Raw genomic sequence first — 25,863 nt, 5'->3', positions numbered from 1 at the left:
ATGGTGTCTAGCTGCGTCAGGCACCAAGGAATGCAGAAGAGCCTGGAGAAGGACACTGCCTTCCACGTTCAGTCCATACGAGGAGATAATGGCTCACCAATTGCTGCAAAATGTCGAGACTTTGCGGATATGTTTGATAAAAGAAATACTGAGCCCTACTGCCTGCCTCGCTCCTATGACTGCCTGTAGTGGTCCCTCGCTCTCAAGTGCGGAGGGAGGCCACTGCGCCTCGCTGCATCAGGCAACAGCACTTGGCTCTTGCTGGCGGGCCGAGCCGTAAGCAGTCTATAGCTCTGTGGTCCCCTAGCAAAGGCAAACAAGTAGTAACAGTCTGAGGCTCTCGCCCTCTCTTGGTGGGGCTGGCTGTAATTAACAATCTACAGCCCTGTGGGCGGGGCCGAGCAGGGAGCAGGCTCTGGCCTTCTGGGCAGGACAGAGCAGAGTGGTCTTTAGCCCACAGGCTTCTGGCTGGGACTGACAACAACTAAGTGTCTAGGACGCCCCGACCCTCAGACAGGGCGGAGCAATGAAAGGTCTGACATCTCAATTCAGGCAGACTGCAGGCAAAGGTAAGCCCCTTGGCCTACAGTGGGGAGGCTGCCACTCCTGGTGGGGTGGCAGGGGGTAAGAGGATGCAGGCCCACCCGACTCCACCACGTCCCAGCCCAGGACCCTAAGAGTGGCAGAGTGGTCTGCCACTGCGTCAGCGAGGAGGGTCCATCCAAAACACGCTGACCCCGTGCTCCAGCAATGAAACCAGACTACAGTCTGGTTTCCCTGGACTACTTCCTCCCACAGTCTGGGCAGGGCGGTGTGGAGTCCACAGGTCCTGTGGCTCCTCTGGGTACAGAGCAGAGGGTAGTGCTGGCAATGCCTCTCCCGGGCCACTCTCCTCCGGGGGCAGGGCGCCGCACAGCGCGGGTACTGCAGCAGAGTGGAGACGTCTGTCTCCTTCCCCGGTTCCCACTCCACTGAGCTGCAGAGCCCTCCCTTTATACTTCCTGTCCCGCCCCGGTACTTCCGGCGAGGGGGGGCGGGGCGGGTTCAGCTCCACCCATCAGGGGGAGTGGATTGTCCCTCGCTCTCAAGTCCGGGGGGAGGCCACTGCACCTCACTACACTGCCCCATCAACCTCCAGCCAGGGGTCAAAATTCCAATTGGATGGATTTATCCCTTATTGGAACCAGAATTCAGGGCCTTATGGGAAGAACTTGATGAGCATCTGGCAGAAAAACTTTTATCCATCTGTCTACAGCTCCTGCTGGAGCCCTGATTCTGTTTGTCAAAAATTTTTTTTGGCTCTTTGCATCTTTGTGAAGACTATCAACCCTGAACAACATTACTGGCTTCGATCACACTGCCCAATAACCACAAACCCGTTAGCAGCGAAGGAACTTGCTCAGGTTTATTGTCGACGAAGCACAGTATTGGTGCCTTATACTTGCTACAAGCACATTGAATGCACGTATGCCCGTGACAATGGATGCAGCTCAGGCAGTGGAGGGAGTTTCTACTTCCCCCTAGGTCAGACAAAGACACTCCCTCTGAGACTCCATCTTATACACTGATACAAACAAGTCACATGTTGCCCCTCTGATGTGGTCAGTTACCACCCACCCTTGTACGTGTTGGTTTGATCAAAACATCTCCATCCCTCACACTGTCATCACGACCTTAGCTTTAGCAGGGTTCAGTGTGTTCTCGTTATAAGTATGGATTAAGGTGTCTGCAATTGCGGACTTGGCAGTGCTGAGAAAAATCCACCACATCCAGAGCTTCCTGGGGTTTCCCAACTTCTACCAGTGGCTCATCAAGGGGTTTTTGAAGCTGGTGACCCCAATTACACAGCTGCTCCAGAAGGACACCGCCTTCATTTGGACACAGGAAACTCAATCTGCCTTTCATCAACTGAAAGAAGAATTGACACCAGCACACCTGTTGGTTCACCTGGACCCAACTAAACCTCTCCTTGTCAAAGCAGATGCCTCCAGTTATGCGATCAGAGCCGCAATATGACAGCAACCTTAGTCCCTGAGTATTCTCTATCCCTGCGCGTTCTACTCCTGAAAGCTGACACCTGTGAAACAAAATTACAAAGTCTGTGACTAGGAACTGCTGGCCATCAAAGCCACCTTTGAGGAACAGTATTATCACTTGGAAGGCGTGTGTTTGCTGATTCAGGTGTTCACAAAAATTTCTGATACTGTGAATTGCAAAGGTTCTCAATCAGTGCCAGATCCATTGGTCCTTTTTTTCTCCCAATCTGATTTCACCCTGACTTGATACTCTGGTACCCAAAAGGGTAAGTCATGAGTCATCCCTGTGTAGCTCTGAGCCTGAGCCTTCCTATGCCTGATGAGTCATTCCTGAGCCAACAATGTGATAAGTCATCAGAGGCAATTACCTCACGGTCTTGTGATATGCCCCATGCCATTCAACCAGGAGTCATCCAACCCACAAGTGAAGAGCCACGCAGGTGACTCCTGAGGGAAGCAGTCTCTCCAGTCTGCTCAGCATCACTACCTGACTGGGACCATGCCCATTGCCTAGTAGTTCTGACAGACTGCCCGTGCTCCTCCTCCAAACTGCTCCTGCCAACCCTTGCTCCTCCTGCTCCTGCTCCAGCCTGTGCCCATTTCCACGCTAGCCAGTCCCTGGTCCAGCCTACATCTACTCCAGCCTCAGCCGGCCACCCAGCAGTTCTGATGTCCATCTTGGAACCAGTCTTATTGGGGAGAGGAGCAGTTGTCGCACACTCGATCTCCCTTGCACACTCACACAGGAGCAGCCAGAATCTGGCTGCCTGACCCCGTTTCATACCTCCCAAGGCCTTTGTGCAAGGGTGTCAGATCATGGGGGAAGGGGCCTTCATTTTCTCCCGCCCTCAAACCCCAGTTACACTCTCTATCCCAGACTCAGTCCAGGCTGGGATCGGGGTTCTCCTCACCAAAGACCCCGGGGCTGTTCAGCTCCTTACCATGGGTACAGCTCTGACTGAATGGCTTAGCCTGGTGGTGCCCAAAGACACTGTCGCCAGCCAGGTCCTCGGAGGTGCTTTTCAGGTTGGTTTATAAGAAGGTGCCATGAAAATCCATATTGATGCGCTGGGCAATGAGGGTGGAAAAATAGATTAAATAAAGCCAGGCAGCCCCCTGTACAGCCCAACAATGTCCGAAGGGGCCTGGCGCTGTCCCGAGCAGCCGTCGGCTCACAGCTGTGGAGTTACTGTCAGTTTCTGCACTTGGGAGCAATGCATCAGAATCAGTCAGAGCTTCCTGGTCAGGCAGGGAGGGAGGGTCTGGCTTGAACTAGGGAAGGCCAGGAAAAAATCCCTCCCCGCACCTGTAAGTGGGGAATCAGTTCTGAGTCCCGAGAGCACAAGCAGCAAAACCAGATGGGTTTTCTTCTTGTTGCATAAAGACAATCTTGTCTGTCTCCATTTACCCGCCCTGCCCTTCAGTGCACAGTCCGCACTAGGTTCCCGGGGAGGAAGAAGACTAATCCAGTTGTGCGTGAGCTGCTGGGAGGGGCTGGGGAGCAGGTGGGGTGGCAGGACATCAGGAGAGCTGTTGATGGGGTGAGCCCATGTAATGAGCCCATCTCTGAATCAGCCCTCAGACTAGCTACCTGAGGGCTCCCCGGCAACCAACCAGGGCTCAGACAATCCACAGGCCCTGGTCTAACCAGGTGACCCCAAGGCCAGGGATACAGGCTCCCAATGAGAGCAGCCCACTCCAGTCTGCTCAAACTCACTTCCTTGCCAGGAGTATCCCCCGCCACTTGGTGGGTCCGACCTGTTCCAACCCCAGCCTGCTCCTGCTCCAGCCTTGTTCCAACCCTGCTCTTGGGCCCTGATTCCTGCTCTCACTCCTGGCTCCAGTCCCTGGCCCAGCCACTAGCCCTGCCCACCACTGCTTCACTAGGTCTGCCCATCCACTTCCCAGTGTCTGACCGTACCCCATGATTGGACCAAGGAGGGGCTCATTACCAGTTTATTGACCCAGGAACCCTGGACTGGGCCTCCCCACTCCAGGAACCAGCCAGCCCAATTCTCAATAACTTTGACGAGCTCATCCACACCTTTACTGTAATATTTGATGATCCAAATCGCACCCATACTGCTGAAGTTTCTCCAACAGCCGATTGGCCTGTCTTGGCCTATGCTGCCCATTTTCACCGTCTGGTCACCAATACAGAATGGAACAAAGCCGCACAGATTGACCATTCCCACCATGGTCTGAATGATAACATGAGAGATGACTGGGCCTGAGATGAATGCCTCACAGACCATGAGAAGGAGTCTAAGCAGCGGAAAGGTCTTTGCCTGTACTGTGGGGGGCAGGGCCACTTTCCCACTGTGTGCCCCCTTAAATCCAGACCTTTGGTGGACCAGGAAAATGATCCCATCCAACCTTGTTGGAGGGCTTGCAGCTAGACGTAACCTCGGAGTCGAGTTCTCGAACCAGGCCCCCTCTTCTGCCCACATGTATCTTGGCATCTATGAACTGTCATCCTCTGCACCTGCAGGTCAATCTATGGGCCCCAACTACCCCTGAGGTGAATGTGATGGGTTCCCCCTGGGGTGCCACCTGGAACTGGGTACCACTGAGCCCCCTGACCCAGTAGCCTGGGCTCCCTCTCACACTGTACTGCTGTGACAAGCTGCAAAGCTCTCCAGCCTTCATACAGGTAGGGCCACACCCAGCTGCAGTGACCTGCGGGCTCTGTCCAGCCCCTGCAATGAACCAGCAGTGGAAAGGCTACAGCTCAGGCAACTGGTGGAAATGATGGATGGCAGCATGCTGCCCTCTGGTCCAGTTATCCATGAAACTTTGCCCCTCCAGGCCTTGTCTTGCTTGAGTGCTCCCTTAGCACCTCGATCGGCCAGTGGCCCCAGGGATTGTTTGGCAAGCTCCTGCTTCTGGTGCACTTTAAAAATGTTGCTGTTTGTTTTTGTGTCTTTTGCTAGTTACTCTTCAAATTCTTTCTTGACCTGCCTAATGATACATTGACTGGCTAGAGTTTAGGCTCCTTTCTATTTTCCTCAGTAGGATTTAACTTCCAATGTTTAAAGGATGCCTTTTTGCCTCCAACCACCTCTTTTACTCTGCTGTTTAGCCATGGTGGCATTTTTTTTAGTCCTGTTACTGGTTTATTATTATTATTATTTTGCATGTAGTTTGAGTCTCTGCTGTGGTGGTTTAAAATCTTTTCCCTGCAGCTTGCAGGCGTTTCACTCTTGTGACTGTTACCCACTTTTGTGTAGTTCCCCTTTTTGAAGTTGATTTCTTTGGTATTTTCCGCCTTACAAGGACGTTAAATCTAATTATATCATGGTCAGTGTTACTGAGCAGGTCAGCTATATTCATCTCTTGGACCAAATCCAGTGCGTCACTTAGGACTAAATCAAGAATTGATTTCTGCTGGCCCCCTAGCATCCGCAGGCTCTTTCACTGCACGACCAATTTCCTTGCCTTGTGTATCTTTTCAGTCACGAAGAGCTAGTTTGTCCCTCTGGTGTCTGACAGCGCTGCTGGAGACTCGCAGCATTTTAATTGCACTCACAGTTTATTTCCTAACACGATTTCAGCAGCATCGGTGCTGGCTGGTGATAGGATAAACTCCCCGCACCTGTTGCGTCAGGCTGCCTTGCTTGTCTAGTGGGTTTTGAAGGCACAGTGCAGGAGGCCGGCTAGGCTGTCTCTGAGGCAGACGTATCTTTACAAAAGCACTTTTCTCTGTGCTGAGGTCAGTTGCCCTTCTCTAAAACAACTCCCGCTGTCTCCTGGCATGTGGTGTATGTGACTGGCGCTGGCTGGAGAGCCGGCTTGGTGTCATGCTTTCATTAGCCAGCGCGGGATTACCTAGCGCACACTGGCTCTGGAAACAAACCGCTGGGACCTGCAGATGCATAAATTCCAAGGCCAGAAGGGACCACTGTGATCATCTCGTCTGACCCCCTGTTTCGCACAGGCCAGAGACCTGCCCACTCTAATTCCTAGAGCCGACCTGTTAGAAAACATCCAGCCTTGATTTTACAATGGTCAGTGATGGAGAATCCATCCCAACCCTTGGTAAGCTGTTCCAGGGGCTAATTACTTTCACTGTTAAAAATTTACACCTTATTTCTGGCTGAATTTGTCTAGCTTCATTGGATCATGTTAGACCTTCCTCTGCTAGAATGGAGAGCCCAGTATCAAATCTTTGTTTCCCATGTAGGAATTTAAAGACTGGGATCAAGTCACCCCTCAAGCTTCTCTGTGTTAAGCTAAACAGACAGTTTCAAGAGCTCAGGTTTTCTAATCCTTTAACCCTTGCTGAAGCTCTTCTCTGAACCTTCCCCAATTTATCAAGATATAAAACCAACCCGCTCTCGCTCTTGTTTTCCTGCCCGGGCGGGTTCTTAGCTCTGCCCAGCAGCTCAGGGCACAAGGGAGCTGTTTGTGCCCCCAGATCCTGAGGCCAGTTCAGTGCCAGCCAGGTCTCCAATGTAGCTTAGAGCAGCCTTCAGTAGCCTCCTGGCAGCACAAGGGCACTCTGGCCATAGCAGAGGCACATTCCCTTAGCCAGCGTGAAGCCTGCGTGTGTACCAGAGAACCAGGGCAAGGCCAAGGGGTGCTGAGACTCCAGCAGATCCTCTCTTGGCATGAACAGCAACGTGCTGCCATCACTCAGCTGCCATGGCAACAGTGGGGCAGGAGCCCATCAGGGCAGACAGGAGTTCCCAGACCTTGCCCATGACTTGAGAAGTGCTGGACTAGCTGCGCCAAGGTGAAATCACCATCGCTATGGTGTTATGAAACCTACAGTGAAACATGAAACTCCACAGGTGGCCAGCAGTGATGGGTGGACTCAGGGGAGGAACTGGGAGCTCAGCTGCGTCCTGGGACTCAGGCAGGATATATGGGCCTCGTTCCATGTGGGCCAGACACACCTCTGATACGTCTACCTCTGAACAAACCAGGGAAGGGAAATAAGCACTGAGCAAAGCTAAGCAACCCCACCCGTGGGATTTGGAGAGCAAAGGTTCAGGGCATTTATTGTCCTGACTCCAGCTGAACAGGTACCATCAGAGCAGAACTGGAGCTGTGTCGATACCCAGAGGAATTGCTCTGTCTAGGTACTTGAATAGCCACCAGCACTGTATCCAGCGGCCTCAGTCAGCGATGGGTTTGTCCTGCCAACCCCTCCTGCGGCAGGCAGGGCTGTCAGCTCCATTGTACAGACGAGGCGCAGGGAGGCTAAGGCACTTGCCCATGGTCACACAGGCCGCCTGTGGCAGAGCTGGGAATTGAGTGCATTTCCCAGGCCAGGCTTTCATCCACTAGCCCATCCCAGCTACCCCAGGGTAATCAGTGAAGGGGAGTGTGACACCCTGGCACCCCCTTACTCCCCACTGTCATGTAATTAGGATATGTTCTGTACAAAGTGTACCTTGTAAGGTATCGTTCTAAAAGTCTTGATCTGCTAGACAGTCATATCTCGTTGGATTGTATGTGCTATTGTCGTATATGAAGTTTGGTTATGTATGGGTCAGCAGTGTGCCCTTGTTGCCAAGAAGGCTAACGACATATTGGGCTGCATTAGTAGGAGCATTGCCAGCAGATCGAGGGATGTGATTATTCCCCTTTATTTGGCACTGGTGAGGCCACATCTGGAGTATTGCATCCAGTTTTGGGCCCACTACAGAAAGGAAGTGGAAAGGAGAGTCCAGGGGAGGGCGAAATGATCAGGGGGCTGGGGCACATGACTTACGAGGAGAGGCTGAGGGAACTGGGCTTATTTAGTCTGCAGAAGAGAAGAGTGAGGGGGGATTTGATAGCAGCCTTCAACTACCTGAAGGGGGGATTCCAAAGAGGATGGATCTAGACTGTTCTCAGTGGTAGCAGATGACGGAACAAGGAGTAATGGTCTCAAGTTGCAGTGGGGGAGGTTTAGGTTGGATATTAGGAAACACTGTTTCACTAGGAGGGTGGTGAAGCACTGGAATGGGTTACCTAGGGAGGTGGTGGAATCCCCTTCCTTAGAGGTTTTTAAGGTCAGGCTTGACAAAGCCCTGGCTGGGATGATTTAGTTGGGGCTTGGTCCTGCTTTGAGCAGGGGGTTGGACTAGATACCTCCTGAGGTCCCTTCCAACCCTGATATTCTATGAGTCTATGATTGTACAGTTGGTTGCCCTTGATGGCCCATCAAATAGGCTTAGTGCTGATGCCATTCTGTCTGCAGGCGTCACCCAGAAACGCAGCACAAGCTTGGAAATACAGATCTACCCCACAAATCTATAACAATACAAAGGTGATACAAACACAGACACAAGATTATCAGACTTGATAAATCCTAACATTTTCCCTGACACCTTACCCAGCATAGCTAGCACCAGTCATTGAAGTTTTATAATATTGGTATTAATAATAACACTACAAAGTGTCTCACAATTCCATACAGCGTGACAGCCAGGAATTGAATTATTCTGTCCATCACGAGTTCTTCTAAAGCCTTGAGGTTACATTAACAGGTGTGTAATTGCACTTGTTGCCCTTCCTTAAATCTATGTCTGACGTTGGCTGTTCTCCAGTCAGATGGTACTACCCCTAAATCCTTGCGACCAGACTAACCCACATCCTGTGCCAGTTCTTTCAGTATTCTGGGATGGGAATTTACTCTGTCCCCCTGAGCTGAGCACAATCCGCTTGTTAAGTTTTCTTTCACCTCCGGTGTGGTAATTTCTAGATACTCCCTGTTTCCATCTGCCATCCTGTCTTCATGCACGTGTTCCATATCAGCAGCTTTATTGAAAGCCAAGAGACAGGATTCATTTTGGTTTTGTGCTCCATTGTACAGACGGATTACCAGATTACCTTTAATCTCCTTCCCATCCACACTGCTGTATGGCCCAACCCCATCTTTCCACGATGTCGCTTTCCTTGCTGAACAGCCCCATTTCCCGCTCTCTGCTTCGTCCGAATAACCCTTTTGACATGGCATTAACTCTTCTAAACTCAGTACAGAAATGACTATGGGAACTAGAATGACTGGACTGCACCATTGTGACTCTTTGACTACCCCACGTTCCAACATACTTTGTAACTCCCGTTTGGTTGCCTCCCGCATTCATTTAGGGATCTGGAACCTGCTGTTCTAACTGGCACCCAGGGTCATTTGTAAGCCATGCTCTATGAGGTGAGTCTTGCAGGCTTGGTGGAGAAGACATCACCAAAGGTATGGACAGAGTGAAAGCCCTACCGACATGCCCAAGCCCTACCACTGAATGGCAGGCCAGGTCGTTCCTGGGCTTAGCAGGGTACTATTGAGACTTTGTCCCCAGGTTTTCCACCACAACATCCCCCCAATGGACCTCCTGAAGAACAAGGGCCCCTGAAAGGTCCAGTGGACATCAGCTTGTGCAGACACATTTGGCCCAGTCAAACGCATCGTGTGCGGATCCTGGGTTTTACTAAAGAATCCGTACTACAAACGGACGCCTCTCGGGGCGATTCTACCGCAGGGGGCAGAGGGTGGAGAACACCCCGTCCCATATCTCAGTCGGAAACGTCTCCCCCAGGAACAGAACGCTGGCGTGACGGAAAAGGCATGACGTGCAGTGAGGTGGGCAGTGGAATCATTTCCTGGGAGAGCCCTTGCCCCTGTCACGGACCATGGCTGCAAGCTATGAAAGACAACTCCAGGCTCGGATGCCCCGTCTATCCCTGCAGCTGTTTTCTTTTGTGGTGCACCAAGGGTCTGGGGCAGGTCATGGAAAGACCGAGTGTCGATTCTGTAGATTGCCCTCTGCTACGCTCTCGAGGGGTCTGAGCATGACCGGGTACAAAGGTGCTCCCTGGCCCAGACCCGAAGGGGTTAACGCAGCAGCTCTTTAACCCTGACCTAGTAGAGGGAGCAGGGCTGGGGGTGGGCTGGAGTCCTGACCCCGGATCTGTGTGTGGAGACTGTTGGTTGCTGTTGTCTTTGTTTTGCTGTGGCTGGTTTTGTTGTGTGTGGACTCGGTTCTCCTACAGGCGGCCCTGGGAAGGCGCGTTTCTCACCTTGGACAAAGCTGAAGTTGCTGCTTTGGGCTGGGATTTCCAATGAGCCCAAGGGAATTAGGCATGCCAATCCCACTGAAAGCCACTGGGCATGTAACTCCCTTAGGCACCTTTGGAAATCGCAGCCTTGAATCTCAAAGTGTGCCCACACCATGCTAACCTGGCAGACATACCCCTCCCCACTCCAAACTCATCCCCTCCTCAGTAACTGTGTCCGCGTCCTCTCCTCCAAACTCTTCTCCAGCCTCATTTCACACCTCAGCTAAAGACATCTGGGCCCCTGGACTTCTCCCTCTGCTCTCCTGCTCCCAGGCTGTGTTTCTTGCTGTTAGGGAGACAGGTTGCAGGGATATCTCTCCACACGCAAAGCTGTCCTGCAATGCACCCCCTGCTCCCTGCCAAAGCTGCCTCGCCTGGACCGGCTCTGCTCCCCCTCTTCCCTCCCTGACACTGCTTAGGACCCAGGGGCCACCCAGCACAATGGAAGCTTCTGAAAACTGAATGCACAAGGGAAAGTGGCATCTCTACAGCAAGGGAAATGGTACTGTAGCATCCAGTCTGCCAGAGCAGAGTATGTGTATGCTGGGGAGTGACCAGGAATGTGTGTGAGACAGAAAGATTCCTGATGCAGGTGTGATTGTGTAGGTAGGATACTGTGTGGACGTGAGAGTCAATCTGTGGGTGTATTTCTGCTTGATTGACATCACAGTCTCACCTGCCCCCAGGTTTATAATGTGATGGAGACAGCAGCCTCTCAGGCAGTTCAGGAACACTGCGGAGTTAACACCATCCAGGGGAAAGGATCTAATATGTATCAGAGACTCAACCCTTCTGTATCTTTGGGAACATTCGACTAGCTCTCATTCCCCATCTGGGCAAGAGAGATCTGTAGACATCCCAGAATCAGGAGACTGTGCTTGCTACTATGACACTACTTTAACAGGTGAGTGGGGTGGGCAGTTTGTTTCCCTGCCAAAAAAGGAAGCTGAAAATATTTGACCATTTTCTTGTTGTTTCGCTTTGAAATGGCTCTGTTGTTTGATAGCGTGGGCTCAATGTATTGCTTTTTGCCAGTTAAAAGGGTGGAGGGAGAAAACTTTACAAAGAAGTGTTGCAATCCAGGGAAATTGATGCCTAATTCGATTCTGCCGGTGCCAGAAACCTTGAGCTTTGTTTTAATGGATAAATCCACACAGAAAAAGTGTGGGCATCTGTACTGTAAATGACCAGCTTACCTTGCAGATGCTGGTGTAATCACTGCTCAGAGTGGGATGGGGATTAAAAATACAGAAGCAATTTGTGCTGAAGCAAAAATATCTGGGTTTTCCTTTCGGTTCCAAACAGAGCTTTCAAGATTCCCTCTGAAATGAATGTGATGCGCTAGTCTCCGATGGCTGGGTTAATGCTTCTTATAATGTCAAGTGGGCAGTTTTCATGGAGGGGATGACATGCAATACTTTCCCTCTATTATTATTAATAGAAAAGGGGGACATTCTTTTTCCAGCTTGGAAACAGATCTCTGGGGGGGGGGTATGAAAAATGAACCCCTGTCTAAAGGAAGGGTAAATAACAAGGAGTTGAAACTCAGCTCAGCTGTGGAAAGGACGGTTTGGAAAAGTTTGAAAGGTTATAAAGCCATCTCAGCCCTTGGCCTGTCTCCTACAATGTCTTAGACTGAATTCTTGCAAGTAGAGATGTGCTGGGTAATGCTGCGGTTCGGCTCTTGAATAACTGAATCATCTGTTCTCAGCAGGCACCTCAGCTAAACTAACCTCTCTGGTTTCTAATTCAAAACAAAAGAGCCGATCCTTGGTTTTTGCTGCATGAGATGATTCACACCTAAACCTCCTCTCTGAGCCAAGGCAGGAAGGCTGAGTATAGAACTCTGCAGGAGACAGGGGACGTGAACACTTGGTGCTGTTAATGTTTGGGGCGTAGGAAATGTGCCCAGGGAGGATGGATTTTTATAGAACAAAATCAAACTTTTGCAGTTTCTGCTTCAAGTTAGATTTTCGCCCTCTTCGTAACAGAACGGCCTGGAGCAGCGTTAACCCTTTAGCTCTTAGCGGTGCACAAGGCTTGTTCTCACATCGCACTCACTGTGCTCAGGGACCGCAGTGGGGTTCTTCAGAGCAACGGGGGCAGGACAGGGCTGTTGCTCTGGGTCTGGAGTAGCTGGGGTTGCTGCTGGCTAGAATGGGGGAAGATGGGTGGTTTGGGGAGCTGCAGGTCAGAATGGAGATGCACTGACAGAGCTGTATGGAACAGAGGTTGGGAATAGCCGGGAACGTAGCAGGAAATTGCTGGATTGGACCAGACCAATAATAATACCATCTAGTCTGGTATTATTCTGTCTCTGGTGGTGGAGAGCACAGGGTGTGTCAGAGGAAGGTGCAACCCCCCCCAGTGGACATCTATGCAGTGAGTTGTGCCTAGGGGAAGTTTCCTCCTAACTCCTGACAGTTCATGCTCCCCCCTGATCATCAGTGTGTCCTAAGCAGGAGCATGCATCCGACGAAGTGGGTATTCACCCACGACAGCTTATGCTCCAATACATCTGTTAGTCTATAAGGTGCCACAGGACTCTCTGCTGCTTAAGCAGGAGGGTTTATCGTTCTGCCGCCGGGAGTGTAGCTGTCAAAGCCTCACCTGGGGGTAAGGGAAATCAAAGTTCCTTCTGTGCTGACTCACAGCCTATTGGAGAGGTGAGTGACGTGTGCGAGGAAGCCAAACGGACCAGAAGAAGAGCTGCCACGTGTGAAGGGGAGGAGATTCATTGGCAGGAGCAGAAACGGGGCTAGCCCAGATGTGTGCCATGCTGCATGTGGGGTCACCTGGATGGCAGAGATGCGAAGATATTTTACACATTGGCCTGTTCTCAGTCCTACCCCATCCCGCCGGGCTCCGTCGCACCCTCGTTGATGCTTCTGTCTCCGATTCCTCACTCGGAGCTGGTGACGTCTTGCTGTGCCACTCCTTAGACATAGTTCTTGACGCCTTTCCTTGTGATGGGTCAGTCCTGCCAGCCCCAATTGCTTTACCTGTTCTTCTCCCAATCCCCTCCTCGTGTAGCCGGCTGGCTGGGACTCAGCCTCCCAGGTCCTAAAGCAACATCCCAGTCCCACCAGAGCCAGCGAGAGCAGCCACCCTGCCCTTCCCGCAGCATGCGAAGCCCCAAATCGCGCTGGGTCACATCTTGGTCTCATGCTGGTGTCAATCAGGAGTAAGCCCACCGGCATTGCCCCAGTAGAGGTAGAATCAGACTCAGACCCTTGGCCATGTTTGCTGCTGTATCCCCCAGCAAGCGCTCCTCTCGCTTGCTCTCCGGTGTCCCCTACAGGCTTCTCCTGGCATTACTGCTCTCCACGCACAGGCCCCTTGACAATGGGCATGTCAAAGGATTCCCCTCCCAGATGCATTGTCACTCATGTCCCGGAGCAAAACGATGCCAGGTTATTTTCTGCCCAAAGCGCTAACTTCTCCAGAGCCTCCATGCTGTGACGCGGACTCCACAGGTTTCTGTAACACTCCCAACTCTCAGCTGGGTAGTGCAAATGTGATGCAAACCTGGACCTACCACTACTCCCCGTGGCACCTCCCTGTTTGATACGTCTCCACTTAGCAATCCCCGGCATTATGGTCCTTCAGCTTTACCCCGCAGACTGTTTGGGTGAAAGGCTCAAGGAAGATTTCAACGAACATTAGTAAACGCCGGATTAAAATCTAGAGAGATTAGCTCGACTGCATTCTCGTGTGGGTTTAATTTGATCGATTTTGGAATAATCAGTTCTTTATTAGGGAGGTGCTCATCCCTCGTCCTCTAGGTATGGCTGTGTATTTCCTCTGCTACTTATTTTTTGGGCCATTCTGTTATTTTGGATTGAATTTGTATGTGCACTGCAGTAACTGCCCGGATGGTTGTTTTCATTTCTGACAATTGTACCGTATTTTCTCTTTCGTCCCTAGCCCTTTGATACCCCCTTATTAATAAAAATGATATTTTAGTAGTTGGACAGTGCTTGAACTCATTCCTTTCCCACCCTTAAATCCATGTTATCTGGACCTGCCAGTTTGTAACAAGTGAATTCATCCAAGTACTGGCAACCAGAGATGAGCCAAAAATGTCATCTGTTATTGGCACTGCCCATACCCCTGGGCTGAGATCCAATGGGATCTGGGTCCAAAACAGCCCCTGGTTTGGGGTTTACACAACCACAGCTGATTGCTAAAGGTTTTTGAGAACCGAAGCCAAGCACTTTGGCCAGTTCCCCTGACCTACTGTTTATCAACAGCCACATCACTGATGAGGCCAATGCTTCGCTCAGTTACACCAGTGCAGCCCTGCAGATTCCAATGGCCTGGCACTGGAGTAACTGGGAGCAGAATTTGACCCAAGGTCTATATTGCTTCCTGGTTCTCCATACCCCTTTTCCTGTTGATCAGTTCAGCAGGTCAGACGCTTTGGATGGACTTGATGTTTGCCTCCCTCCTCATTGAGTCATAGAATATCAGGGTTGGAAGGGACCTCAGGAGGTATCTAGTCCCACCCCCTGCTCAAAGCAGGACCAACCCCAACTAAATCATCCCAGCCAGGGCTTTGTCAAGCCTGACCTTAAAAACCTCTAAGGAAGGAGATTCCACCACCTCCCTAGGTAACCCATTCCAGTGCTTCACCACCCTCCTAGTGAAATTGTTTTTTCCTAATATCCAACCTAAACCTCCCCCACTGCAGGGGGTGGGGGGTAATAGGAGCCTATATAAGAAAAAGACCCAAAAATCGGGACTGTCCCTATAAAATCGGGACATCTGGTCACCCTACCTTTTGCATCCAAAAGTTCTGCAGCCTCTGCTCATTGTCCGGAACCTACATTACAATGCAATCCTACCAATCGGTGCTCATTTCTCAGGCCCAGAAGATGCAATCCGCCAGGTGGAGCTGCTCTGTGAATGCCAGCAGCGACCTGGCTTTTTTTTCCACTCCGTCCATCAGCCTCCAGTTATCGTGCCTGAACATTTCTTACTCTTCCTCATCGTACCCCATGTTGTAGTAGTACAACGGGTCCAGGTTCTGCAAATACAGGAGAATCACGTGTCCTGTATTAGCAACGCTCATGAGAATCATGCTGAGCTGTGCAGAATCCAGGTTTCGTTCAGAGAGATGGTGGAGTCTGGAAAGCATTGTATGGGACTGTGGGGATTTTAAAAAACAGCATGAAAACTATGGGATGGTATAAGCATTATGGGATGGAGAAAGTATCATGGTGGGAATTTGACTCCTAGTTCCCAGAAATCCCTGGGCAAACCAGTAGCATCCCACAAAGCGCTGAGAAAATGTCCCCCCAGGCATGAGGCACACTGGGATATCTCCCCGTCTGCATCGCTTACCCACTCTGACGTACCCACTCGCCACGTACCCACTCGTGATGAGGATATGCAGCACGTGTGCATGCGGACGAGGGATATACCACAGACGGCGGGCTTTCACTCTGTCACCCCCGCAAACAGTCGAGTTCCAAATTGTGACCAGAGCGGCTATTGTCATGGGACCAGAGGAACTGTGGGACAGCTGCTGGAGGACTGTTAGGGTTGATACAGGTCATGCAATGCCTACCTCACACTGCATCAACCTAAGATGCCCAACTGTGGCTCTGTGTGGCTCAGGGATGTGGGTACTGGGTTGCTGTTATGGAGCGCTTATGTCGCTGGGAGGCCCATTTTGGTGTAGGCCCATGCACAACTCAGGCAACGCAAATCAACTCGGTCAACTTATGTTTGTAGCAAAGATCAGGCCGCTGAGTCATATTATACTCCTTGTTCCCTGCCCCTGCCCCTGTAAGCTCTCTAGGGCTGGAACTGTCACCTGTGTGGACAGCACCTGATCCCTGCTCTGGGCTCTGACGTGCTAGCCCAGTGTGATCTATAACAGTCACCGCACGACTGGTAAACCCCCTCATAGAATCATAGAATATCAGGGTTGGAAGGGACCTCAGGAGGTCATCTAGTCCAACCCCCTGCTCAAAGCAGGACCAATCCCCAGACAGATTTTTGCCCCAGATCCCTAAATGGCCCCCTCGAGGATTGAACTCACAATCCTGGGTTTAGCAGGCCAATACTCAAACCACTGAGCTATCCCTCCCCCCCGGTGCCGAGAGCTAGCAGACCCAGGCACCTGGGTGGCATGCTGAAACTTTGCTTGTTGCGCTGTAGGTCAGCGTGCTGAGATCATGGCTGCCCACGAGTCTCTCCAGAAGGAAACCTCTGCTAACGAGACCCTGAGATGGATGGATGGCAGGCACCTCAATGGCACCTTCCTCCCGTACTACCAGCACTCCCCAGCAGTGGCAGCTGTCTTCATTGTTGCTTACCTCTGCATCTTCCTCTCGTGCATGGCTGGGAACTCCCTGGTGTGCCTGGTGGTGGTGAGGAACCAGCGCATGCACACGGTCACCAACCTCTTCATCCTGAACCTGGCCATCAGTGACCTGCTGGTGGGCATCTTCTGTGTGCCAACCACCCTCCTGGACAACCTGATCACAGGTGAGAGCCCCCCCACGGTCAGCCTTCGCCTTGGGGGTCCACCAGCTGGGGAGGGCATGGGCTGGTGGCGCAGAGAGGCAGGAATCTCACAGGTCTCAACAGCCATCACCTTCTTTAAAGTCCTGCTCGGATCATGACCTAGTAGTCTTTGCCTCTTCCAGCTCCAGGGCACAATTTAGGGTCTTTCTCCAGGAAGAGAAAGCCAAGAAGTGCTGCCTGACCCTGGCCGATAAGTAAGAGACGATATCTGCTAGCAGAATGCGCTTCACTCCAGTTGACAACCACAGAATGAGATCCAATTGCTGGCAGGTGACGCTAGACAAACCAGAAATCCGGCTCAGTTTTGTAACGGTAGGGGTAATTACCCAGGGGGATTCTCCATCCCTTAAAGTCCTTCAGTCAAGGCTGGATGCTGTATAAAGGATAGGCCCTGGTTCGAGCACAAGTGTTTGGGCTTGATGCAGGAACCCCTGGGTGAAGTTCTGTGGTCTGTGATATGCAGCAGGGCAGACTGGGTGATCTGCTGCTCCCTTGTGGCTTTGATGGCTACCGATCTATGAAGACTCAAAGCTTCAGATGACCTCCCTGTCTCGTGTAAACCTTCCGGCAGGTGAGGCTTATTTCAGGGTTGCTTGGCAGTGCGTACATAGTGGGGGACAGGCCGCCTGATGCTGCAGACTCATTGGAAGGGAGATGGCCAGGCTAGTGGGGGGAGGCATTGCCAATCTTTTGACATGGGGGTGGGTGGTGCACGTACCTCCTAGAGCAGGATGCCACCCCCTCGAATCCATTGGCTCTATGGGGCTGAGACCTGTTCCTGTGGGATAAGCCTGCCGGAGGCGTGTGCTCTGAGCCCTGGCTGGACTGGGGGGCGCAGTCTGACGAGGACTCCTGCTATTCGGTGCTGGCTCCCATCATCACTAACACGTTCTGGATGACGTGGCACGTGCTATAAATCTTCAGCGTCTGGCCCTGGGGTCCGGGGCCCATTTCCACGTGGTGATTAACACACTGTCCGAGCGGACTGCATCACTGAGCTGGCCTGCAGCCTACGAGGGGTGAGTTTGCTGCCCAGGTGATCGCGCTTGTTCCTCTGGCTGGACTCTTCTGAACTTTTAATGAAATGGAATTTAATCAGCCCTCAAAAGTCAATTAGTTCTCCTGGACGTACCTTGGACCGCAGGGGCCCAGTCCTGCCCGCAGAGCCATCAGAATCAATGGGACTCCAAGCGAGCGACTGAGGCCAGAGCTTTCCCTTTCCCATGGGAAGGGACAGGGGAAAGGTGAGGCTGGAGCCGTGGATCCCAACCTTCTGGTGGCTGTCCCACTTCACCTCACAAAGGGCCAAATCCCGGCCCTGCCCCTTGCTGGAACACTGGGTGGGGCATGAAGCAGCTGAGCGATGTGCTCTGGGACAATCTGCCTGCACAGGGCGGACCCAGACACCGCAGGGATCAGGGCCAGATGGAGACCTCGATGGATTGATCATAGAATTGTAGAATATCAGGGTTGGAAGGGACCTCAGGAGGTCATCTAGTCCAACCCCCTGCTCAAAGCAGGACCAATCCCCAAGCATGCGTGACTGGGTGACTGATTCCAGGAGAGTGGTGGGGAGTTCTCCTTACACCGACTCTCTCAGAAGGAACAGCTTGCATTCCCCAAGCATTTGTTGACGACTCTCGCAGGTGTGGGAGAGGGGAGTGGTGGGGGCAGCACTAGCCATGTTCACTTGGGGGCAGCGCAGTGCTGCTGCACTGTCTAGCCTCCCCCCTTAGCTCCGTTCATAAATGTCTGTAGTGATTTTAGGATGGAAGCTACAGGGCCCAGGTCTAAGGGCCTCAATCCCGCGAAGCCCATGGAAGTTTGCCTGAGCAAGGACTGAGCAAAAGTAGAGTAAAACATGGAGCAGGGCCGAGATTCAGCCTAGCCATGAAAGCCTAAGTAGGGCATGGGGGTGGGTGGTGCACGTACCTCCCAGAGCAGGATGGGAGGGGCAGAGTAAAGGGGATTTCAGGAGGCACAGCTATTCAAGCTTCTCTTTTGGATGGAGACGTTTGTCTGTGCTCCTATGAAGATGAAGGCTGCTAGAAGTGATCTTAGACCTCATGCTTTAACCGCCAGGGTTCGTCTGAGTCCAGGAATGTGAGACTCTGGGGTATGAACTGGCGATGTGTTTTAACAGGAAAGAACAAGAGCGAGGCAGGCCAGGCACAAAGGCAGCAATGGACTACGCGCTGCCGACCAGCACTTGTTCTCAGTAGAAAGAGGAACTTGAGTCCAACTTTGGTTCTGTTTGCATCCCATCTGAAGAGCCAGCCAGTCAGGCAGAGGTAGCTGCACCTACTCAGGGCAGTGTCTTCAACTGCAAACTGCCACCACGCATCAGGTGGTTTCAGAATGTGCACTGCTGCCTGCTAGTGGGGTCATGGGGTTAGAGTCGGATGCTATTGAAGACGATGGAGTCTAGTGTTCAGAGGGCAGGGCTAGGAGCCAGGGCTCCCGAGTTCTATTCCTGGCACTGCCACCAACTTGGGTGTGTCACTGGGCACTTCACCCTCCGTGCCGCTTTCCTCTGCTGTGAAACAGGGATGATGATACCTCCTCCGGAGGGATGGTTTGAGGCTTAATGAACAAATGTGGGTAAAGCACTTTGGAATCCTCAATGCAAGGTGCTGCAGCATCTACAGGCCTGAGCGCAGCACAAGACAGATTTGTTATAGGCATAGGGGCATTGGCATGGCCTCGCTGTCCCATTGCCTTCACCTGGGCATGCCGATGTGCTAGGCACCGACGGTACTAGCCATGCCGTCTTGCTGGCTATTCTGTGAGTTCCCATTCACCTATCCCACTGCTGCTGCAGGGTGAAGTGCTCCCTAGTGGTTAGAGCGTGGTTACGCTGCTAAAAGCAGCTCCCCTGTGGCTGGGTAGTTTATGCAGCTGTATTTTGTTCTCTTCAACAGCCACAGGAAACCAGTCCAATTCCTGAACTGGATGGCTGCCCCCCCAGGAGACTCCCAGCCAGGCCTTGCCCTGGGTGCGGCTTTCATGGCTAGGCTGAATCTCGGCCCTGAGGCCTTGCTCCATGTTTGACTCTACTTTTGCTCAGTCCTTGCTCAGGCAAACTTCCATGGGCTTCGCGGGATTGAGGCCCTTAGGCTTGGGCCCTTGGCAAGTGCCTCTGCGGTTAATTCGAGCACATGAGCACGGCTGGCTCCCCACCCTGAGTCTGTCGCTCATTCATTACGCCCAGCTCTGTAGCCCAGGGGGGCTGCGTTCCCGAGGATAGGAATGGTGACCTGACACCCCAGCATGTAGATCCAGCTCCCACCATCTCGGCAGGGCAGTAGTGGGCTCTAGCCATGGGCCAAAGTGAAAGAGCTGCTTCCGCAGCGCTGGTGCTAGGACAAGGGACCCTGAGAATGGCGTAGAGATAGCCCTGCCGCCGAGGCCAGGGACGACGCTCGCTTGCCCGTCCGTGTTAAACAGGGCCCACGTGGTGAGGGTGAGGGTCGGGTGAAGCCTTTGGCTTGTCTGCGAGAGCCGAAGTCCCCGCCCTAGGAGCATGAGGGGGGAAAGTGCGAGTTTTTACTCCTCCTGCTCGTTCACGTGTGTCTCTGCAGGCTGGCCCTTCAACCAGGTCGTCTGCACCATGAGTGGCCTTGTCCAAGGATCATCTGTCTCGGCCTCCGTTTTCACGCTCGTGGCCATCGCCATGGACAGGTGAGCTTCCCGTGGTCTCATCATTTTGATCTGGCCCGTTATAGAGCTAAGAAGTTTTGATCTGAGGTGAAGATGAAGGAACTCAATGTAGCTTATTGACGAGAAGGTCCAGAGGTGACTTGATCGCTGTCTATAAGTATATTGTTAAGTATTTGTTTACCATGTAGATACTTACAGACTGTGATCATAGAATCATAGAATATCAGGGTTGGAAGGGACCTCAGGAGGTATCTAGTCCAACCCCCTGCTCAAAGCAGGACCAACCCCAACTAAATCATCCCAGCCAGGGCTTTGTCAAGCTGGGCCTTAAAAACCTCTATGGATGGAGATTCCACCACCTCCCTAGGTAACCCATTCCAGTGCTTCACCACCCTCCTAGTGAAATAGTGTTTCCTAATATCTAACCTAGACCTCCCCCACTTCAACTTGAGACCATTACTCCTTGTTCTGTCATCTGCCACCACTGATAGCCTAGATCCATCCTCTTTGGAACCCCCTTCAGGTAGTTGAAAGCAGCTATCAAATCCCCCCTCATTCTTCTCTTCTGCAGACTAAACAAGCCCAGTTCCCTCAGCCTCTCCTCATATGTCATGTGTTCCAGCCCCCTAATCATTTTCGTTGCCCTCCGCTAGACTCTCTCCAATTTTGTCCTCATCTTTTCTGTAGTGGGGGGCCCAAAACTGGACACACTACTCCAGATGTGGCCTCACCAGTGCCGAATAGAGGGGAATGATCACATCCCTCGATCTGCTGGCAATGCTCCTACTAATGCAGCCCAATGTGCCATTAGCCTTCTTGGCAACAAGGGCACACTGCTGACTCATATCCAGCTTCTTGTCCACTGTAATCCCCAGGTCCTTTTCTGCAGAACTGCCCCTTAGCTAGTCAGTCCCCAGCCTGTAGCGGTGCATGGGATTCTTCCATCATAAGTGCAGGACTCTGCATTTGTCCTTGTTAAATCTCATCAGATTTCTTTTGGCCCAATCCTCCAATTTGTCTAGGTCACTCTGCACCCTATCCCTACCCTCCAGTGTATCTACCTCTCGCCCAAGCTTAGTGTCATCCGCAAACTTGCTGAGGGTGCAATCCATCCCATCATCCAGATCATTAATGAAGATGTTGAACAAAACCGGCCCCAGGACTGACCCCTGGGGCACTCCGCTTGATACCAGCTGCCAACTAGACATGGAGCCATTGATCACTACCAGTTGAGCCCGACTATCTAGCCAGCTTTCTATCCACCTTCTAGTCCATTCATCCAGGGCCAGCTCCAGGCACCAGCTTGGCAAGCAGGTGCTTGGGGCGGCCACTCCGGAGTGGGGCGGCAGGTCCAGCTATTCGGCGGCAATTCGGCGGATGGTCCCTCACTCCCGCTCGGAGCGAAGGACCTTCCGCCGAATTGCCGCTGCAGATCGCGATCGCAGCTTTTTTTTTTTTTTTTTATTGGCTGCTTGGGGCGGCCAAAACCCTGGAGCCGGCCCTACATTCATCCAATCCATACTTCTTTAACTTGCTGGCAAGAATACTGTGGGAGACCATATCAAAAGCTTTGCTAAAGTCAAGGTATAGGAATGTAAAGTCAAGGTGATCAACTCACCCCTTAACCTTTTCTTTGCTAAACTAAATAGATTGAGTTCTTTGTGTCTTTCAGAATAAGGCAGGTTTTCTAATCCTTTAATCATTCTCAAGGCTCTTCTCTGACCCCTCTCCAATTTATCAATATCCTTCCTGAACTCTGGGTACCAGAACTGGACACAGGATTCCAGTAACAATTGCACCAGTGCCAAACACAGGTAAAATAACCTCTCAATTCCTACTTGCAATTCCTCTGTTTCTGCATCCCAGGATTGCATTAGCTCTTTTGGCCACAGCGTCACACTGGGAGCTCATGTTCCGCTGATTGTCCATCTGTTCCCCAAATCATTTTCAGAGTCACTGCTTCCAGGATAGAGTGCCCCACCCGTAAGTCTGGACTACGTGCTTCGTTCCTAGATGTATACTATTACATTTAGCTTTATTACAATGCATATATTTTGCTTGTGCCCATATCACCAAGTGATCTAGAGCCCTCTGAATCAGTGACTTGTCCTCTTCATTATTTATCACACCTCAAATTTTTGCTTCATCTGCAAATTTTATCAGTGATCATTTTATGTTTTCTTGCAGGTCATTGATAAAAATGTTAAATAGTGTAGGGCCAAGAACAGATCCCTGCAGGACTCCACTGGAAACAGACCCACTTGAAGACAATTCCCCGTTTACACTTACATTTTGAGACCTATCAGTTAGCCAATATTTAATGCATTTGATATGTGCCATGTTAATTTTATGTCATTCTAGTTTTTTAATCAAAATGCCGTGTGGTACCAAATCAAACGCCGCACAGACGTCTAAGTATATTATGTCAACACTATTACCTTTATCAATCAAACTTGTGATCTCATAAAAAAAAATATCAAGTTAGTTTAACAGGATGTATTTTCCATAAACCCTTGTTGATTTGCATTAATTACATCACCCTCCTTTAATTCTTTATTCAGTGAGTCCTATATCAGCTGCTCCATTATCTTGCCTTTGATCGATGTCAGGTTGACAGGCCTGGTCATCCCGTTTACCCTTTTTAAATACTGGCACACCATTAGCTTTCTTCCAGTCTTCTGGAACTTCCCCAGTGCTCCAAGACTTATTGAAAATCAGCATTACCACTCCAGCAAGCTCCTCAGCCAGCTCTTTAAAAACTTCTGGATGCAAGTTAACTGGACCTGTTGATTTAAATATGTCTGACTTTAGTAGCTTCTGTTTAACATCCTCCAGAGATACTAGTGGAATGGAAAGAGTGTTATCAACACCATATGATGAGACTATATCATCTGTTTTTATCCCAAATACAGAACAGAAATAGTTATTGAACACTTCTGCCTTTTCTGCATTATTATTGATAATTCTACCATTTCCATCTAGTAATGGACCAATATCATTGTCAGGATTTCTTTTGTCCATAGATTTTTCCTTGTGTCCCTTTGCTTCCCTTATCAATTTTCTTCAGTTCCTAACTTATGATTTCTATTCATTACTATCATCTTCCCCTTTCGTTCATTTGTTATATATTATTATTTTTTATAGCTGCCTTCATGTCTCCTCTAAACCAAATTGTTTTTATAACCAGCACATGTTATGGGATTGCCCTGTGAGCCATCGAGATATTCAGGCTGATTTCTTTCTCTCCACCAAGGTGGAACTGTAGGCTGGCCATACCATCCTAGGCCTGACCAATCCATTTTGGAAACTGAAATCCACTGGAAAGCTTTGGTTGGGTAGAGCTCTGACCAGAGCCAAACATCTAATTCTGCAATAGTAGAAGTCCCAAGTGAGTCCAGCTACTGGAGACTGGTACTCTAGTGAGCCTGGAAGCAATGGAACAAATCACATTTTGCAGTAGAAACAACCACTATAAGTTGGTAGATATCAGATTCCCATTTTTTGGAAGTACTGGAACAATCAATTCAATTCCCCGCTGGGTAACCTTGTTCACGGTGGCCCCTGAGACCCTAGACCCCTCCCAGCTCCTCAGACCTGCTGCACTTTCTTTCTCCTTTTCCCTGCATTCCTCTCTGTCCTATCATTCCTCTCCCGTTCTCTTTAACTTACCTTTTTCACTTTTCTTTGGTCCTCTTTTCACTCTCAACACTTTGCTTTCTCTTCTGCTTGGCATTTTCTTTCCTAAAAGGGAATAATTCTGGAGATTAGTTTATGATTTTCCTTTACAAAGGACCCCATACTGGGGCTGAATTCCAAAATGACCATTATTACCAAATTGTACGGGCAAAGTGCTTTAATCAGTTAATAATTGTATTTATTATAGTTATAGTATTTTTATAAATAAGTATATTTGTTATCGTATTCTTTGCCCTTAATAATAAAGAAGTCTGGTCTTATCTACCTTGCTTTCTAATCTGATAATGGCTCCACGTTAGATGCCTTTTGTGTCTTTGATATCTTTGTTATCTTTATTGGCTGTGTTAAAATAAACAATAAAGAATAAGCATAAAAATGCACTGATATAAACAGACCCATCAGATACCCGGATCAAATCAAATAAACACCACAGATCTAGCTGACGAATTGACATTCCCACCAGAGTCCCAGGTCCCCTGACCCATCCCTACCCAACACCAGCACCATCTCCTCATGGACCAGGGAGGAAAGCTAAGGAGCCTTGCTGAATGCCCTGAAGGCTGACAAACTTGGGACAGTATGTACCTGGGCAGGTGAAGTCAGGTCGAATGGGCTGTGGCCCTAAGGGCAAAGGCCCTGCCAGCTGCCCCCACTCTCCCACCGGTAGGGTTTGGCTCAGGCCCCTCCGCTCACTGCTAATGTGGCACCGTGTGCCATGCAGAGAGTCTCTCTTAGCTAGGGCCAGGCCATAGGCTCTCTTTAATATCTTGTGCTCCTCCCCAGGTTCCACTGCATCGTCCTGCCCTTCAGGGAGCGGCTCAGTCTTCTCAAGGCTGTGATAATTATTGTCGTCATGTGGGTTCTAGCCATAGCCATCATGTGCCCTTCTGCCATCCTGCTGACCGTCGCCCACATGGAGGACCACTTCCTGGTGCTAAACGATGGGCACAGCACCACCTACCCCCTCTACACCTGCTACGAGGCCTGGTCTGACAGCAGCATGCGGAAACTGTACACCACCATCCTCTTCATCCACATCTACCTCATCCCCCTGGTGCTCATTGTCTTCATGTATGGAAGAATCTGCCTGAAACTCTGCAGCTCCACGGTGCCCATCCCCGAACATCCCGCCTGTGCCAGTAGAGTCGGTAGCACATCCAGAAAGAGGATCAGGGTCATTAAGATGCTGATCTTGGTTGCACTCCTCTTTGTGGTCTCCTGGCTGCCCTTGTGGACGCTGATGCTGCTGGTGGATTACACCAACTTGACCGATGACCATCTGGATTTGCTGACAGGCTATTTCTTCCCCTTTGCCCACTGGCTAGCTTTCTCTAATAGCAGCATCAACCCAGTCATCTACGGCTACTTCAACGAGAACTTCAGGAGGGGCTTCCAGGCGGCCTTTAACTTCCAGCTGTGTTCCCAGGAGACCAAGCACAAGGAGACTTACTCTGAGCACTCTCGCGTCCCCACCAGCTTCAGGATGTGCAACAGAGCCTTCGCGAAGGCAACCTCCTCCAACTGTGTATCCTCCCAGCACACTCACAACGCTGCCTCTCTCTTCTCCAGAAGTGTTCAGCCCATGTGCCCTGGCCTGGGCTTGGAAAACATTGATAAAATAATGCCCTACCACGGAGTAACCCAGGCCTGGGAGAAACCAGAGGCATAAAAGTGGAGAGCAAGCAATACCCTCCCCCATTTCTATGAGAAGAAAAGCCTGTCTTCTCCTCATTCAGGTGGAAGAGACCCTTCGGCTTAGCTGGGGTCCTGCATTCACTCTAGAGGTGAGAAGAAAAGTTCACAAAGGTGCATCTGAGAGGAGGGTGGTTGAGCCTGTGGAGTCCTGTGTTGTATCCTTGCCACTGACCTGCTGTGGGACTTTGGGCAC

At 50.9% G+C, this 25,863-nt stretch overlaps 1 protein-coding gene across 1 annotated transcript; it reads left to right on the top strand.

The window, feature by feature from the left end:
- On the top strand, positions 1-25,644 carry LOC135873726 (neuropeptide FF receptor 1-like). The gene is made up of 5 exons (XM_065398363.1): positions 1-185; positions 10,838-10,986; positions 16,251-16,580; positions 20,201-20,300; positions 24,759-25,644. The coding sequence occupies exons 1-5, from the start codon at positions 1-3 to the stop codon at positions 25,642-25,644; spliced, it is 1,650 nt and encodes a 549-aa protein (XP_065254435.1).
- The last annotated feature ends 219 nt before the right edge of the window (positions 25,645-25,863 follow it).

Source organism: Emys orbicularis, chromosome 2 (genome assembly GCF_028017835.1).
Source record: "Emys orbicularis isolate rEmyOrb1 chromosome 2, rEmyOrb1.hap1, whole genome shotgun sequence".
In the NCBI taxonomy this organism is placed as follows: domain Eukaryota; kingdom Metazoa; phylum Chordata; order Testudines; family Emydidae; genus Emys; species Emys orbicularis.
Note: the sequence above shows the minus strand (reverse complement) of the source record. Positions and strands in the feature narration are given on the sequence as shown.